Raw genomic sequence first — 18922 nt, 5'->3', positions numbered from 1 at the left:
GATGGTCTCGGAGGCCTCGGTTAAAGGGACCCTGAAATGATTTCTTCAATCATATTTTATTGCAACAACTCTGTAGAGGTGGTCTCTGCGTGTATTCTAGTCTGATTCAGAAAGCTGCGCGCGGAACCAATAATTTACAAACAATTTTTCAAACTTGCCGCTCACAGCCGATTAGGGCGACACCTCACCGCGCGTTTTTACCCGCCCCTACCACATGACGTAAACTGGGCAGCCTTGGCCATGGACTGGGCGACCCTTCTCATTGGCTCTGCCAATTGACGTCACGCGGAATTTTTTCAATATTTCATTTGAAACTGAGCACTGATGCTCCTTGAAATACTATTTTAATGATTGCTTATTATTTTTTAAAACACACGTAAACAGAGGTAAGTATCCAGCGCATTTCTTGAAATTAAAGTGGTACTTCCGGTAAAGAATGAAATCCGTCTGCTCCCAAAAACATGTGTTCTCGTCGAATCTTGGCGCCCGCCTTTGCGATTTTCCTAGCTGCGCCGACGAGTCGCTGCTATAGTGTACTAGAATTATATATATCGCTGCTGTCGTCGCCCTGTGGGTCTCGGTATGGCGTGTACTGAAAGGCTCGAAGCCTATCTCAGCGGTGGCTGCACGCAGCCGCGCTTCGAGCTCCGGATCCATGCCGCTCGAGCAGCAAGCAGGAGACACATGTGCGAAAACTTGGACGGCGTGCCGCACCGATCGTCATCAGAAAGACTGCCAGCTATACTCGAGCAGCGACAAAGCATGCCTGCTTATGTTGGGAGCTTTCGGCAACGGCACCGTTCGCGGGCTCTCCGAGCGACGAGCTCTGCTGCTGCCTGGCTGCCGTGGTCGTCGCTAGGCCTATATCTCGTTTCGCGTCGTAGCCGCAGCGGCCGGCGCTTCGGATGTCGCCTGAGCTATAATAAAAGGCTTACTCTACACATCGCTTTACAGTCAACAGCGTCATCTCACAGTAAAGTAATAGTATGGTCACTTTCCGCGACGCCTTCAGCCGCGAAGCGAGCGGGCGCCAGGCGAGCCGGACCCCAACGTCAGGCCAGCGGCAGCTGCAAGGCGTTGTGGCCAGAAATTTGCTCGTATCACTGTTGTTACCTTTACCAGCAGCTCAGTATTGGTCAGTGATCCTCAAAAATGACACATTTTTCATATTTCTTGGCCTAGGGTTTATTATTTACGTCAAGAACACTCTTTAGCTCATTTTTTATGACGCCGGCAGACCTGATCCAGGCCGGCCGGCCGGCACGTTCGACGTACTTGACGTTCGCACAAGGAAATACAAAACAGCCATTCTACCAGAGATGATGCTTCCTAAATTCGAGCAACGACAACAATTCTGTTCAAAAGTGGATCTTTCGGCAACGACACCGACTGCGGCAACGCCGGGCGACGAACTGCGCGCTGGTCCCAGGCTGCCCTAGTCGTCGCTAGGCCTAATGGTTTCGCATCGAAGTCGTGGCTGACGGCGCTTCGGAAGTCGCTTGCGCTATATCAAAATGCCGACTCTTCACATCGCTTTACTGCGAACTCGTCCCATAATAGAATATATATTCGATTTCCACGACGCCTTCAGCAACAGAGCTAGCAGGCGGCAGGCGAAGCGCCGCAGCAGCACTAAAGCGTCTATGGGATGAAATTTGCTAGTATCGCATTCATCACTTTTACGATCAGCTCGGTATTGGCCAACGACCATCAGAAGTGATGTATTTTTGACATGCATCTATCCCAGGGCTTGCTATAAACGTGAACAAACAATACTAGCGCGTTTTTCACTTGCCGGCGGCCGGCATCAAGGCTGGCAGGCCGGCCCGGCGCGGCTCGGCCCCGAGCGCCCTGAGGAGCGCGCTGTACGTCATCACGACGCTGCCGCTCTCCGCGCGCGCTGTGGCTCCCGCTTCCCGTCGTTGCGTCTGCCGCGCGCGACTCGTCGTTGACATCTAGCAAGTTGCACGCAGGCGACGAGCTGCGATCGGACGTTGCGACGCCGTTCGCAACAGCGCACCGCAGTGAATCGCACTCTCTTTTCGCACATGTGTCTACGACCACCGTAAGTAAACAAGCAGAGCGCCATTGCTTGACGTATGCATGGGCGGAGCATCGGCCCGTCTTTTCTTTTTTTTTTCGGAGCGAGCCCCGCGTGTATGAGTTGAGAGTCGTATGTGGGGGAGAGGAGGAACATCATTTTTAATCGGCGATATCTTCGGTGTTGATGGAGTTCGCTTAACAATTTTTGCGGTGCGGCGACAAGTGATGGAATACCGATCTCTCGTGGGCTTTTGCTAGCCTTGGCAAAGAGTTTTTCAGGGTCCCTTTAACAGACGGCACAAAACGCAACGGCACTCTGCGAGTGTTTCGCACGTTCAGCTTATGTGCAAGGAGACGTGCCACTCGTGTAGTATTTGACATCACTAAGCTAAGGTGGTGTCCACGACGGTGGGCACCATCATAGCTATGACGTTATGCACAAGTGACCACCAGTCAGCCGAGTAGTGACCACCCAATGTAAGCCAAAGCACTATGGCTATAGTGCCTGGACAAAGTTTACCGCCATGTTTATGACGTTATAATGGCCACCATGGTAGCCTCAGGTTAGCCGGGCATGCGAAATGTGGGACGTCATGTCCCCGCAAATTACGCACGCAAGGCCACCGGGCCGCGTATTGCCAAACTGTATCTCGCAGGCGCACTCGAGCAGACGACGCCCGGGTGACCCAGGAGTGCGATTACGTGGCATGACGCCCCTTCCGTCGACAGCAAAAATGGCTGCTTCATGTGTTGCCACGGCGGCAGCGGTGCTTTCACGCCGTTGTAAACTAATTCATCCTAGACCAAGGTCCTACACTGTAAGAAATGTGTGTGAAATGACAAGCATTTTTACGGAAATTTTCTGTTGTCATACAGAGAATATCTGTTTTGCGCCCTTAACAGAAACACGTTCACGAAAAAGAAAGTAATTTTCTGTTTTTGGAGCCGCAACACGCCCATTTCACCGAAAGTTGGTGACGTCAGCACCGCCGTTACACAAAAAAGTGATCCGAAAAACCTTTGCTACTTTTCATTAATCACGATACATATTTTAAGCGTCAAAAAGTTTCTACTCGCAATATTAGCGCGCAGAATGAGAAGCAGTACTATTTGCTGCGATTCTGCATTCATCGATTGACGGCATCATGGAGGACGGCATGGACGTGATGAGCGGGGAGCTAGGATAATACCGGCGTGCTGTGTCCGTGATTTTCACCGATCAGACCGTTCGCACACAAGGTGAGTGGTGCACATTTTTACCGGCATGAATGATACGCTTTTTGTCGTCTTTTGGGAGTATTGTTGCGGGCTTGTACTGCTGTTGAACAGGGCAGTGAAGCGTGCCCACCACAGCCGCTTTACCGCCGATGCGTCACTGCTGCTTTACTGTATCTCACAAAAGGTGCACAGCGCGCGGAAGAGAGAGGAACACAAGCGAGAAACACGGAAGAGTGCGATAGTTTGCGGGAAAATGCACAAATTTTGCTTTGTCTGCAGATATGCACACCTAAATGAACCGAGTGAGTAAGCGCGGGAAATTTTAGGCCAGGGAAGTACGCGATTGGTTAGCGGAGGAGGACGTCAAAGAGCGCGGGATTTTCAAATTCGTTTCTCGTCTAAGAAAGGATCATAAGGGTACGTTGTGTCTTTTTATTTTTATTGACGTTTATTCATGCCGGTACAAGTAATGCAGTAATTGTGTTCATTTTGTAAGATTTAACTGATCTTATCTTTGGGCCGAAATAGCGTTGCACGGGTCAACGCAGGCTGAGAAGTTTCTATACAGGCGTTTCATATGCCGTACTTGCGCTGCCACAGGCAAGTTTTTCAATGGCACTGATGTCATTGGAGCCGACATTCGAGATTTTTTAGCGCCTTCGACACGCGAGCTCAGTCCGTATCCTCCAATGTCAATCGCCATCTCTTCGGCCAGCCCGTGGAAGAGGTCAAGGGAGGAGTAACTTTATGAAAGATGGCCAAATTATACATATTAAAATACAAATTAAAAAGGGGGGGGGGATCCTAGGCTGGAGGCGCGAGCCACCGCCCGATACGAAGGGTTAAGCCACTACCATCCATACAACCGTGCTGCGCTTGTCTGCTTGGGCTCTGTGGCTGTTGAATACAATATCTGCTGCTTGTGTTTTTCTGGTGCTTCTTTAGTAAATAGTTCGTGTACTCGCTAAATGGGCGCTTCGAGATAACAGTACACCATTCAGCATTCATTACGCTAGCTCGAACTTTCCGCAGCACTGCGCCGATCACGACGACTGCGCACCTTAGTACCTCGTACTATGCTACTTAAAACATAGTCATTTACAAACAATTTGCTCGGTTGCTTGAGATAAAACGCAAGCTGCGCTCTACTTATGTTAAATAATTCCCCTGTGACCTAGTAGTGTGACATTTGAGGGGGCTGGCAGGTGCAAGGTTATTCACTACCGGTCTGCCGGATCAACTGCAGTGCTGGAAAGTCTCTTGACACCACTGGATGGAGGGCCTCTTTTGCTCTTAAGAGGCATTTACACTGTGTTCTTGGGCTGCATTTGACTAAAATGGTGCAATGTTTATGTATTGTAGATAATCCAGCACTTGTAAATGCCTATGCTGATTTTTAGGGCCTTTATATGTGGTTGACGCTTATTTGTATACACTCCAATGCATTTCACCACGCATTGTTGGGAAAAATAAGAGCCTGAGCAAGTGCTGAAATGACTTATTTATGCTTATACTCTGCTGCATGTTTATTTGTAACTGGTTTAAAGTTGCAGCTTTCACATGGTGCTACTTTAGTAGACAATTCCCACAAGAAGCTTGCTGTTTATATCAGAAACCTTATGAAAGGAAACTGGCAGACTTTCGAGAGCACATATTTAATTGCCCAAACAGCATACAGTCTTAGGCACCCTCAATACCATGCATCAAAATCCCGTACAAACTATGGGTTCCAAAAACTAACTCACATAATTCCTCTTACATTAAACACCTATCCATATTTAACAGAATTGTCACTACAAAATATGTCCGAGGTCAGGTTTAGGAAAACTGTTCATGAATATTTTTGTTATATCTAGTTGTGGTGTGTTTTTACCTAATCAGTTATTGTCTTTGTTATGTTTTGATCTTAGTTTTGTTGTGCTTAGCTCTATGCATGCCTGATCTCTGTTTCGTTCTCAGTATATCCGCTGCTTTTCTAGTTTCTGTTACTTATGAAAACTTTGTACCATTGCCAAGTGCCACTTTGTTTTTGTTTTTGTTTTTTTTTTTACATGGGGAGGGCAGGCCTCAGTCAGGCGCTACTAGGCGCCTTTAGCTTGCTCTCCCTTGTTTGCAGTCTCTGTACTGGCCAAACAAAACCAATAAATGAAATGAAAATGAATTCTTATACGCATTTAACTCCCTCTTATGCCAGGGATCTGCCAGTGATGACGACATCGGGGACATGCCATGTTCTCCTTTCATCATTGCAAAAGGTATAACTCTGTGGTACCGCACTCGGGCGAGCATTCCTGATTTAAAACTTGTTTGTGCAGGAGGCAGTTTCCTTACTGCGACGAGCTTCAGCATATGCATCGACACCCTGCCAGTGATGCACGCAGCCAACCCATGCCAGGCTTTCAAGCTCATGTTTTTGGTGCACTTTGCTTTCAATGTTGTGTACCCCAAGGAAACAAGCCTCTGCCTGGAGTTCACACAGCAGTAAGTACCTATCTCGCTTGTTAACTGAGTTGTGATAACCTTTCGTGTTTTTGGTTTGGCCACTTCTCAAATACTCAGTGATGATAAAAGTTATAGGTATATACCACTTTATCATAAGACCTTTTTATGAAAATGCTAACAAAGTGCAAAAGCAACTTTTAAAAAAGTAAGAAAATGTTTGCTGAACCCAGGCAACGAATCAGCTATGGAATGAAATTTTGCTGCTGCTGCTGCTTGGTTAATGCAGCTGGTAAAATAGCGCTCTGAAAAAAATCTCTGGAAAGGAAACACAGATAAAACTATTTTTTGTGGAGTTGATCTTCAACCACTTCTTCACAGATTATGGCTATACTACCTGCATTGCATGGTGCCCAGTCACTAATAAGAAAGGGTTGGAAGGGTTACATGGTACTATATTGCTTCTGAGACTATGTAGCAGTGTATGGCTATTTTGGTGGAAGTCATACACGTTGCTTGCTCATAGGGGTCATAGATACTTGCCCAGAGGAGCACAGCACCTGGGGGGGGGGGGGGGGGGGGGGGGTTACTGAAGAGTGCATATGTGCATGCAATGCCAGTAACCCTTTTGTGGCCATGTAACCATCCATTGTTTATGGATAGATTTGAATGTGTCGCCATGCAGATTTGACGGATTTGACGTCGTAGATGGTACTTCGCAGAAATTGTCAGCATTCTTTCGCTATTAGTAAGTACGGGGACTTGTGTTCATGTAACTGTGCGATGAACTTTGTGATGGTTTGATCGTATTTACACTACGGCTGCTGGAGCTTCTTTGATCTTGAGCTCTGGCAGCTGATGTGGTTCTGGCGTTATTTGGAGGGTATGCTATATTTTGTATTTTGTTTTTGTATTTTGTGGTGCTTAATCGGTGTTCGGATAGGATAATTGATGAGGATTTAAATATTTTTCCAATGTTTGGGGCTTTTCATTGCTGTATTATGTGGAAACACATTTGTCTTGTAATCTAAGCCAATTTTTAATACTCTGCACTTTAAAATAAAAATTTGAAATATGAACACACTTAGTGGAGACAACGTATGCTCAGAAGAATAAAGGTTATGTTAACCATTTGTGTTAGAGAAATGGAACAGAAAAAGCAAAGATAGCTTCATAAGTCGCATTGAAGCTGGACTTTCTTCAAGAAGAAATCAGCTGCCTCAAATAAGAGCAAATCTATTTTGATTGCAGCGTTTGAAGTTTCAGTATGTAGTTTTTTGCTGTGAATAGATCATGTATATTGTCCATTACCATTGGCCACTGTGTTTTCCCGCCTCTTCAGTATTCAGAGGATTTTGACTTAAATAGTCGGGGAAACCATGGAAAAGTCAGGGAACTGGAAGAAAGTAGCTTGCTTGACACCCTGGTTTAGTGGCGGGTCGTGCATGGTGTTTGTACTTATCATGTCAGTCAACATGACTGAAATCATGGTGTAAGTGTACAAGCCTTTGCAACCACAGTGCTTCATTTTTGCAGCCAATGTTTTGTGTACACTAAGTCAATTAGGCTTCCTTGTTCACGTTAGCAGTCATTTTGTGAGTTCTGTCAAAAAATAATCTTCTTTAGCTCCAGCATTTTTTGGAATTGCATTCACCTGCTAAGTCTTTTGTCTATATAACTCACAATGGGGTTATTAAATAGAGCAGTGAAATTTTTGTATGGTTTGCTATCACTACTGACTGCGAGAGGAGGCTGTGGCTAAAGGTACGCCGGATGGACCCGGTGCATTTCCTCCCCTTAGTACTTTGGGTAGACCCGGAGCATTTTTTTTTCCAAATACATCGGACAAATCTGACAGTGTTTTTCAAAGCCCGGCCATTTGATTCTTGCCTGGCAGTCTGCTCGATTTACTCTCACAGTGCTCCTTTGAATTCTATCAGGATTAGTCATAAATTGGAGCTCAAGAATGTTTGCTCACTGCCCGGAATGGGCCAATTGGTGTTTGGCGCACATAATCTGAGAGCTCCATGCAATGAACTGCTTGATCACATGACAAACACCATGTTCTCCGGTTGCACCGTTCACCACATGTTGTTTGGTTAGGGTGTGTGAACTGCAAAATTATTCCTGGCTATTTCCATGCAGCATGGTGCACATGTGTGCTTTTCTGTTGTGTGCTGAAGTCCGCTATGTGAACTTGAAGGTTTGTTTACTTGCGACGATCCGCTGTCCCTCAGTCGAAGCTGAGTGCGTGTGCAGGATCAGTGCTCCAAATACACGTGTGGTGTGTGGCATTGGCTGAGAAGGGCCCATTGGCTCATGCTAAGCTCGAACCACTCAATATGGGCAAATTTCCGCCTGAAAGACCAAGCAGCGAGCTAGGCACTTTCCTTGTATTCCCCTCAGAAATGTCAATGTTGGCCCGGAAGTGGTCTGTACATGCTTCCTGCTTTGTGGTTGCTCCTCCACAATGTTCTTGTGTATTGTGGTGGAGTATCTCTTTGAGTCGCCTAGGTCAACGCTGTAAATAAATTCCCCATACTATTGCTTTTGCATGGCTGTGAGGCATAATATAAATATTTTAAAGATGAATATTATACCTGGTGATAAAAAAGAGCTAGCATTATGTTTCTTATGTAATACGGATAGGTGCATCTAGGAATATGCGTGCTGTGCAGAGCATAGGCGCTCGACCTAGCAAGCATTCTGCTGCCCTTCAGTGCTGGTGATAACTTGCTTAAATTATGAGCAGAGGTGACAGATTACGAGACCAGTGCGAAAGCACCAAGCTGCTGGTGCACGCCGCGTAGCTTGCTGCTTACATATGTGAACTGGTGCGAGCGATGGTAGTGCTATATGCACGTGCAACCGGGTGTGAAGACATATATCTGAGATTTTTTGGGAGAGCTGGGCTTGTTTTACTTCATCTGAATGACAGCCGGCGATATAAGAATGGGAAAAATTCCCTTTGAAGCTCCTCGAAAGTGCAGTATGTGGCATGCAACTTGCAAATACTTCGCAGAGAAGAGTGTTGAACGCAGCAGTAGTGCACTGGCTGGCAGCATCCACTATCATGTTGGATGAGATTTAGCCATGGGCCGGCAGCTACATCCTCCATACGCTCAGTGAGAATGAACAGTCTGTGAGGTGTATCTTTAGACACTGCAGGGAAAGAAAATCGGAAATTAGAAAAGGGGAGAGTTCAGCTAGGCTTGTGTTGGATACATTGTGCTGTGGGAAGGACGAAAGACGAAAAAGATGGAAAAAATTCTTTTTACACTATATGATATATGCAGATGCCTCCAGGTATGCGTCCAATGTCTCATAAACAATGGCCGAGGGCAGATCTCTGAATGACATGCAACTTTTCATTTCCAGCAGTTTGTAGCTGTCATGCCAGTGTCCTTGCATGGAGAGAAGGACCCCATATTTAACTAAGTAATCAGTGATGACAGTTACCAAACAACGCTTTGCCAGTAGCTTCCCTGTCTGTGTGCACAGGCGTATACGGTAGCAGAACAGTCCCTCAAAATACACAGTGATTCACAAGTACCACCTTAAGATGTGTCCCAGCCTCCGTACTTTCTTAATTTTCTCCTTTCAGTAAGTGTAACCCCTGCAACATTGCAACATTGACAGGTAATTGTGGCAGTATCACGTTGCCTCAGGGACAACCTTACCGCACCTTGTGTGAGCCCTTGCTGAGGCCCATACTTGCAAAGCCTCTCATTATTTCCTTTTGTTTATATTACTTTTTTACGTTGCAATTTTTTTTTCGGTATTTTTCAGAGGGAAGCCTAATTGTAAAACAAAATTGTGCTTAACAGTACATTACCGCAAGCTGTGCCCTTAGATGGCTGCAGCCTGAAGGGATACTGCAAACCAATAGCGGCACCCGGAAGTCGCCACCACAATGCCACCGAAGGTCACGGACCACCGAATTTGCAAGCAGATAGTACGGTTTAAAATATAGAAAAGCAAAGAGGCTTGCGACTGAAAGATGAGTTTAGTTACATGAACTGAAAATGCTGACACCTTCAGCTCCTCTTCTAAAAGTGCATGCATAAGCAAAGCATAGATATTATATGTCTGATTAAAATTTCTTTAATAAATCAACCAGTCCAAGGGACATAAATAGAATGGGCATCAAAGTGACACAAGTAGTATAGTTATTCAAAGAGAAGTGGCAGCAACAAGATCCCAGTAACGAAGGGACCGATAAAGTGCTTATTTGGTAAGAAAAAGTCGCATAGAGTGAGCTCCCGACTTATCCAAGAGAGCCAGTTGTTGCTGTTGCAGTGACCCAGAAGCACTTGCACTTGCGTTACGGGGAAAAAAAAAAACAATACTTATTAGATGGCGCAGCATGATGCACTTTCACCAAGGTATCTTTGCCCCCATGGTACACATTCCTTTTCCAGTACTCATGAAATTGCTAGCCAGAAGGGAGGCATCAGAGGCAAAAAAGCACTCACTTCAGTCATTTCATTTTCTGTGAAATGCTTGATCACATTCTTCACCATCACGTGAAATATTTTATTCTAATTTGTTTTGCTGCAGTAGTGATCTACCACATCTGGCACACACCTAAATGCTCTTTTATGACTTTGTCGTATCAACCAAGAAGCTCAGGTAATCGCAGAAAGTTTTCGTTGTTTACAGTGAAAAGCTAGAGCAACACTTTCTGTTGGGCAAAGAGCTGCACAGAAGGCGGCAACATGGATGCTGAACTGCCAACTTTTATATCAGAAGAAACGGGGACAGCTATTTGTACACCTTCCTAGCTGTCAGATACACGACGAAAAAAGCTAGGTAAGGTCCATTTGATATGAAAGCTTGTATCAGGGAACACCAAAATAAGACAAAAACATTCCTCAAGCAGATTTTTTTTAGGCGGAAAAGACAGGGAATCGGCCAGCAAGAATTTGCGCAGCTGTATCTATGAAGCAGCAAAAAACCAAAGGTTGCGAAGAATGGCCAACAAGAAACATGCCAAAAACCACGATCAAAACAAGTGAAAAAATAAGACATGCTCTTGAAGGTTAGAAGTGATAGAAGAGATAAAGAGCTCAGAGGGCCGCAAGTAACAGCCAAAAAGCTAAGAAGTTAAGTGATAAAAGTTGACAATGAGGGAAAAGACGAAGTGTAAAACCAGGAGCAAGTGAAGGCAAAAATAAAAAAATACTACTGAAGGCCCAGGATACACATGAGACAAGTGTTGTGTAGCTAAAACCAGGCATTGGATGGCAGGTAGGCTAGTTCTTTTTCTGATAATGAGTAATGCTGCCATCTTGGCATTCACTGTCGGAACTGTAAAATTTTGGAAACAGGACGTTTATCCGAATTTCAAAGAATGGAATTAATAGCGAAGAACAAGAACTCACTGGCTTGCGAAATCATAAGGCAAGATACTGGCAATGAAGGACCAGTGCATAAGGAAACCTTCAGTTTCATTATTTGAAAAAGTACCAGCCTATTTGTCATGCAATACCAGATTTTATATATGCGACACTTGTCTCACCATGTGCACCCTCGGCCTTCAGTCGTATTTTTTTATTTTTTGCCTTCACCACTTGCTTCTGGTTTTACATTTGTTCTTTGATCTCATTGTCACTTTTGTGACTTTAATCTTTTGAGCCTTTTGCCCTGTTATTCATTGACCTGTGACGTTTTTATCTCTTTTATTGGTTTTAGCTTGCAAGACCATGTCTTGTGCACTTGTTTCCACCCTGGTTTCTTCCATGTTCCTTGTTAGCCATTCTTCACTAACTGTGCTTTTCTGCTGTGTCCTAGAAACAGCTGTGCAGATCCTTACTGGCTTATTCCCTCTGTTTTTTCAGACTAAAAAAACCACTTGTCACATTGTTTCGGGGTATCTCCTGATATGGTTTCATCTTTTTTTGCCATGTGGGCTGACAGGAAACTACAAAAGTTGATCATTCAGTGCTTCAGTCGATGTGGTCCTCCTTCTGTGTAGTCTGTTGTCATTTTTTTTTGTGCCCTGGTTCCTCACAGATTGCAGAAAGCCAGTCTGAACAGCCATGAAATACCATATATGCTTTTTATATTGATCAGGTGCTCTAAGACATTCTTGAAGAGTTTCTTCGCTTGCGCCATGATGAGTTCATGCTCCTTGTCAATGCATTTGCTATGCTTTCTTAGACTTGCCTCTGTGCAAGCTTGATATGGTGCGAAGTGATTTGTCAAATATTCGAGGCTTCTAAGAATGTGTGCCATGTGCCTGCAGTCATTTTATCCAGTTGCCGCTGGTGATTACATGGGATCCCTGTCGAAGAGCTTGCAGCAGAAACAGAATACTCTGTCTTAATATGTTAAATATCCGGCGTCCACTGAAGACTGTTGTTTTTGAGGTGTCTTTGAGAAACCTTGTTTAGGATATATGGTAATGCTCACCTAGGAGAAATTAGGAGAAATTGATTAAAAGGAAAGGATTCCCACTGGAAAATATTAAATATAACAGCCATGTTGAACCTCAGTTCTTAGATGAAAAATGTCCAAGGAATACATGGTTCTAATGTACCCCACCCCCCTCCTTCAAATCCCCCCTCCCCCCCTCCAGTTGCACCCATGAATCTGCCCCTGCAATAACCACTAAAATGTCTTGAATGGTTGTAATATTCGGTCACGGACGGGACCGGCCAGATTTACTTTGTTGTTATCATAGTCAACATATGTTACGTTGGTGTACATATCCGTGAAGCAGCAGAGAAGTGGTATCCAGATTTTTAAGTTATGCGTTAGTTTCCTAGAACCATGAGTACACTCCACCTGTCCCACTTTTCATGCAATCTCTCTTCTCTTGGTCGCTGTGTTTGACGATACTGGCCTTCCCAGGGCATTTTCGCTTCTTTTGAAACTATTATTTAGCTCATGAAGCTGATGTTTTAGTCTTGCCTGCTCCGCTTTTAATAGCGCCTACAAAAAGCCAGCATAACAAAATTTTGATAGCGTTAAATTGGGTGACAGGAGAATTGAAACCTTTTTCCAGTTGGATATGTAGAAAATGGTACAAGCGTTATATTTATCATCAAGGATTCCTTCTGTTCCTAATAACAGTGCCTTGGCTGCAGACTGGTGTGAAGAAGGTCTGGCGTACTTTTCTGCATACACATGGGCAAAATTTTAGTGGGGCGAAACAGCTATTGTCGACATGAGCTGAACTTACTCAGGTGAAACAGCAGGCCATGCAAAGTTAGCTAGGCTAGATCAGGTTAGTTTTAACCTTACTACGATAATTCATCTTGTTCCTGTACTTTAAAAGGGGCTTTTTCCATCGTCTCTGCTTTTTCTTGAAAACTGTCGCAATGCACCAGCAATTTTAGCACTTCGGCATTCTTTTTCTTTCATAAATTGTCTTGCTTAGAACTGCGCATAAGGCAAGACAGCTTGTTAGGAGAGTTCATTTGCACAGTCCATGGCTACAATGTAAGAGGCAGGACAGGTGATTGGGTAGAAGCAAACGAATTTCAAAATAAAAACAAACCATGCCGACATAATGCCAGACACAGGAAATCAAATCTCTGTTTCTAAGTTGCCAGAACCCTGCAAAAAATTTTTGTCTACATCTATGCACATAGCAACAATAGTAGCACTACAACCATTCTCTACAAAATCATTCAAATTTTCTGTGCCCATTTTCTCGACATTCAGAATTAAAAACATTTTTTTGTCCAAGACAGGTATTTCTTATGAACGAGTAACTATGGGCTCACAGTCCAAAATCCTGTGAGTCTCAAAGATGATGATTAGCAAAAAGCCCAGTCTACATTTAGGTCTGTAATTAACGCCTAAAGTCAAGGAGTGCTACTCTGCAGCACTGGGTGCCTAAAAAAAGTACTAGCTATAATGAAATTCTCACAGAGCAGAGCATGCAAAAGGGAGAGAAATGGTGCACACATTATTTCCTACCACCATTAAAGGCAATACAGCTTGACACAGTCAGATGTGTTCTGATTTAGATAATGCACAGGGCGTGCTGAAGGCAGTTTTAAGTTCAAAGATGGAAAGAATCTGCACAACTGAGACGGGACAAGGGCTAAGCAGTGAACTGACAAAGCTCTCTAAGCACAACTGTCCTCCCCTACCCCTTTCCCTTCTGCCGCAGCAGAGCTTACAGGTGGAAAGAATGTCATTTAGATGGTCCTGCCCGCAACAAACGACGCCTGAAACTATGCCGCGTCTGTAAGGTACATGCACCCTTTGCAACCCTCTACAGTAGCGAGTTATGCACTCATTTTGGCATGCTTCAGGCATACATGTTGTCTCCCTCATTTTGAAGAGCTCTGGAAATGTCTCTTTTGAAGGTCAGGGACAGAGGGAGGGCGGGTAGAGGATGGGAGGATGTAGCATTACACCCACAGGGCCACTCAGCATCCCCATTTTGGTGATGTCTTGTGCGATTGCACTGGTCACCCTTCCCTAAGGCTGGCATTGCTCCCACTTGTCGGAGACAGGTTCACTGCTAATGGGATGTTTGGATTTTTTCTCTTTTGTATTTTGATTTGCATTCATTTCAGCGTGAACTGTTAGGCAATGATTCATGTTGTGACTATAGCTGGATACAACTGAAGAATGCATAATGATTCTGACGACTTCATGGTTAATTCCCATGCACTTGCTAATCCATCACACCAGCTGGCAAAGGGAAAGGATAAACCACAAATTAGCCAAAATAACCACACAATCGTAATGGTTGGTTGGTGCCGTTGACTGGAAGACTTCCTTTTTGCGGTATTTGAGCCTACAGCTTTGAATTGTATACTATGCAAGATAACCCATGCATACAGCATTGCATATTGTTGTGGCATATACCTCGCTATGTGTGCCTCAATAAACTGGCTCCTCAGTCAATTACTTGAGGATTGCTGATGAGAGATACAGCAGTGCTGATGAGAGATACAGCAGTGTTATTGCTGCTTTTGACATGAAGCTTTCTTGATGGGTGCGCTGTAAGCCGCACATAGTTCTTCCAAAGTGCATCTGTAGGGGGGAATTTATATGTGGAAAGAGTGAGGAGCCCAGGATGCTGTACAGACACGCTCAAACTGACAACTGTTTAACCTGAGTAAGTTCAGCTCATGTCGACAATAGCTGTTCAAACTGAGCATAAGCCAGGATACTGAAAAAGGATGTTAGTACTTGCATTATTGAGGCCTGCATGTGAGCTGTACTAGCGGCGTGTGGGGAAAATGCTACAGCACTGAAAATGTGCGACTTCCAATGCTCAACCAAAAGTTTTATTCGAAGCTATTGCTTAATTTTGTTTTGATTCTGCCTACAGAGAATATTTTGTGTGCATTCTGCATGTTTCTTTAGCTGGGTTATTGCTTGAGGTTGTGGCCAGGAAAGTTTTTTACTCAGGGCAGCAGGCACTTTGCACTATTCTGGGACAGTGGAAGCTGAGTGCAGATGTAAGAGGGTAACGTCACATTCACGTAACTGCTTGCTCTGCAGCACTAGACATCATTTTAGACTTGCGTATCACTAGTTGGGCATTAGTAATACAAACAAGCCTCTGCTCAGTTCTGTTAATTCCAGCTTCACTAAAATGTGCATATCCCTCGTCATGCATCTAAATCTCTGTAAAGACAAAGCACGTCAATATGTGCTGCAAACTTACTTATTACCTGTCAAAAGATTTTTGCTTACGGCTGTACTTTCGGGTGACACAGAATAGGCATGCTGATGATTCGACCTGTGTATACATAGACATTGCTACTCTGGTGTCAGAGAGCACTTTGAAGGAACATTGAATGGAAACTGAAGTTGGCCTTTGTCGAGAGGCTACTGTCTGATTGCAAGGAGACTGAAATGGTGCTTTTACAAGCTACATAAAATGAAGAAACAAAGTACAGGTGTTGTCATCATTGCCTCATTTTCTAAGTAGACTGCAGTCTACTGACACGTCAGATTTCTGGGTGCAGATAACAAGGCCCTAAGCAGCCCCGCAACTAACTTCAAAATGTGGTCATGGAGTCCTTTTTGGTGTATACGTCAGAATTTGAATTTAGTGACCGGCAAATTTTTAAATTTAGTTTTCTCAGCAATAAATGCATTTTTTCGCTGCCACACTGACATCAACAAATTGGTTTGATTCGATTTATTGGGGGTTAACGTCCCAAAGCGACTTACGATATGAGGGACGCCGTAGTGAAGGGCTCCGGAAATTTCGACCGCCTGGGGTTCTTTAATGTGCACTGAATTTGCACAGCACACGAGCCTCTAGAATTTCGCATTCATCGAAATTCGGCTGCCGCGGCCGGTATCAAACCCACGTCTTTCGGGCTAGCAGCCGAGCACCATAACCACTGAGCCACCGCGGCGTGCAACAAATTGAGAAAGTGCAGACAGAATGAATTTTTCCCAAGAACAACAGGTTACATGGAGTTGTTTTTGCATCCCTTTAAAAACTAGTGTTGGAGTTCAGTGAGCAGCTTTCACACAAGTAACAAAACACTATGGTTGTTAAAAACCTTATTAAAGTGAACATTTAGGAAAGGTTTATTTTGGCTTGAAGTCTGGTTTTGTACTGAGTACTAAAGACTACTATATATTCACTAGTGCCCACAATGAAACTGAAATGTGGGCTACAAAGGAATTAAAATTTGGGGTAGGAGGAGGGGTGCAGTCTTCTTGCAATGTTTATTATTTTTTTGAAGACAGCATAGATATGCTCACTGTCCGAGGAGTAACAGTGCTCTGTCCTTGTTTCAGGACCATTGCAGCTGTGAATCCTGTCTGGGGAACGAAGGCAGAGCACTCGAAGAAGCAACACTGCCCCTCTTCAAAAGTTGCTTCCCTCATCATGCAAGACTGACTTTTAACTGTTCTGAAATTTGACAACTTTTTAAATCAATATTTTGTGTACGCTGTGATAAACCAAACAGCCTGTGGCATGCCTTATCATGCAGTTGTCACAAGAGTGGATGTACTATGTATTGAGAATCAATGTTATATGGTTACACTGATAAGTCAAACAGCTTGTGGCATGCTTTATGTCCTGTGGCTTCTATCTCACTTCATTTCGTACTAGTGTCAGGCAAGACACAATTTGTTTAAGATGCCTTATTTATGCTTATACTTGCTGTTACCCTTCAGTGGCTGGTTGTATGAATTGTAGCACTACTTTCTATCTTGTCTGTGTTACTTTTTTCATTTTAAAGTTATTGTAGTCTCAAGATAAGACGTACTAACTGGAGTGAAAAAATGTTTTGCAGTTACACTGTGATGAGGCAAACAGCCCGTGGCATCAGTTATGTCCTGTTGCTTTCACCTTGCTGCTTAATGCAGCACTAGTCATGAGCAAAGCATATCTTTCCAATACTCTCCTTTTGCGTATGCCTGCCATTAGTTTAGTGACTGGTTGTGTTCATTGTTCAGGTATTATTACTTCGTGTCGTATTCATTGTATTGTATTACTATTTTAGAGTGAATCATGCCATTCTGTATGACAGAAAGGCATAGGTTTCGTTTCTACTTTACTTGCCATTACTGCATATTTTGCATGATTTTACTGTATGCCTGTAGTGCAGGCAGGGCAACGTAAGTTTCTTTTTTTCTTCGGCCACCCTCCTACTGTTTAACTTAATTCAGTGGTGCTGAAAGATATTACTTTATAGTAAAATATCAGCCATGATTGCATTGTTTAACACTGCATATTTTCCAATATTCTTGAATACTAACTTGCCTTTGCTTGTGATTGTTTAGAAGCGGTGAAATATTTTATTGTATTGAAATGTGGCAGCAGTCCTAATATTCTGTATCTGTTTTTATGTCAGTCATTAAAAGTTGATGTGATAGAAATAGTGTATGAAATGATAGAACATGGAGCTTCACAGAATATTTTTGTGACTCATGAAAAAAAAGCTGTTAAATGACAGAAAATATGGTAAGAGAAAATGGAACATCAAAGAAGTTTTCTGTTAGCAGCAAACCGAAAAACCTGTGAAATGACGAAAAGAAGTAAAAACAGAAAATTTCTGTCATCCTCATAGACATTTTCTGTTAATTGCAAACAAAAAACCCTGTGAAATGACAGAAAAAGTAAGAACAGAAAACATACAATAACAGAAAATTTCTATCCTCTTCACAGAAATTCTCTATTAGTCGAAAACAGAAAAGATGTGCAAAATGACAGAAAAAGTAAAAAACCGAAAACATAGCATAACAGAAAATTTCTGGCAGGCCAGCTGCCAGAAAATTTCTGTTTTTTTCAATAAATATTTTTTACAGTGTATGCAAGCCGCCTCGTTGGATCCTGGTACTTTCCTATGAATCTTAAACAGCGTCGATTCTAAGGACCTATACAAGCCGCACCGTTGGATGCTTGATATGCGTGGCCCAACTGTCTTCAAACCGAAAGAAAACCTGTGCTTGCCTATGTGACGAAGTGTTTATTTGGTGCTATTTGTGGTCGTCGGAAGCGTTGCTAATACCTGCAAGGATTATAATGGACAGTGGCGAGTAACAGCTGCTTACGGTGAATTCGCTGTGCGTGCATAGGCTGCACAGCACGTCCCAAGTGTCTGCGTAGTGAATGTGATCAGAGCGAGTGCTCTTCCGTCAAGTCGGAGAATTGTGCCCCTGCAAAAGCTCACTACGTACACCGTCTTTTCCGAAAGCTGAAATGAGCTTGGCCGGATGCAGTTAGTCGCATTTGTGGCGTTGTTTGCAGTGATCGCGACTGATGCGCGAGGCACACTATGTTTCGGCCATGTATCCATCACTGATTTTGATACTGTGCTTGAAAACTCAATGGAAGTTACACTGCCTCCACTGAAAGTTACGCTTCCGTGAAACGTGTAATAACGGTTTCTGAATGACTACGTGATTCTTATCGAATAGTCTCCATCGCACTAAACACATTTACTGTAACAAGCAAGGCTATTGTACCAGCTGCTAACAACCATCACAATTACAGAATCACATTTTTCAAATCGCTAAGATTACGTACTTTAAATTATTAGTCAGTAATTCAAAATAGCACACTGCAATGGATTTACACAGCTGACAGCGAAAAAAAATAATTGTACTTGCAGCGTTTCCCAAGCAATACACGGGAGTTGTCACTGTAAAATGTAAACAGGTCTCCTCCCTGCCTACTGAACGTATTGCAAAAACGCGTATCTATTAAATGTATACTCTTTCTGCATATCTGAAGTGCGCATGCATAAAAATCCACTTTTTAGCACACTGCTGCCAA

At 43.7% G+C, this 18922-nt stretch overlaps 1 protein-coding gene across 2 annotated transcripts; it reads left to right on the top strand.

The window, feature by feature from the left end:
- Positions 1-2880: 2880 nt before the first annotated feature.
- On the top strand, positions 2881-17523 carry LOC149354567 (uncharacterized). Of its 2 annotated transcripts, XM_089583427.1 has the most exons (4): positions 2881-3282; positions 5456-5516; positions 5577-5742; positions 16435-17523. In XM_089583427.1, the coding sequence occupies exons 2-4, from the start codon at positions 5486-5488 to the stop codon at positions 16535-16537; spliced, it is 300 nt and encodes a 99-aa protein (XP_089439553.1). In that variant the 5' UTR covers positions 2881-3282; positions 5456-5485; the 3' UTR covers positions 16538-17523. The 2 variants fall into 2 exon arrangements, with proteins under 2 accessions (XP_089439553.1, XP_089439552.1); XM_089583426.1 differs by having other exon boundaries at positions 5456-5742.
- Positions 17524-18922: the final 1399 nt, after the last annotated feature.

The sequence above is a fragment of the Amblyomma mixtum genome, chromosome 3 (assembly GCF_055824585.1).
Source record: "Amblyomma mixtum isolate Tamu chromosome 3, ASM5582458v1, whole genome shotgun sequence".
NCBI lineage: Eukaryota > Metazoa > Arthropoda > Arachnida > Ixodida > Ixodidae > Amblyomma > Amblyomma mixtum.
The sequence above is the reverse complement of the archived record's forward strand: the minus strand, read 5'-3'. Positions and strand labels throughout refer to the sequence as shown.

Bases quoted from the DNA above. Each gene is read 5' to 3' on its own strand.
- LOC149354567 (XM_089583426.1), top strand. From the start codon at position 5,486: ATGCCATGTTCTCCTTTCATCATTGCAAAAGGTATAACTCTGTGGTAC. The intron at 5,743-16,434 runs GTAAGTACCTAT...TCCTTGTTTCAG, and splicing joins TGCCTGGAGTTCACACAGCA to GACCATTGCAGCTGTGAATC.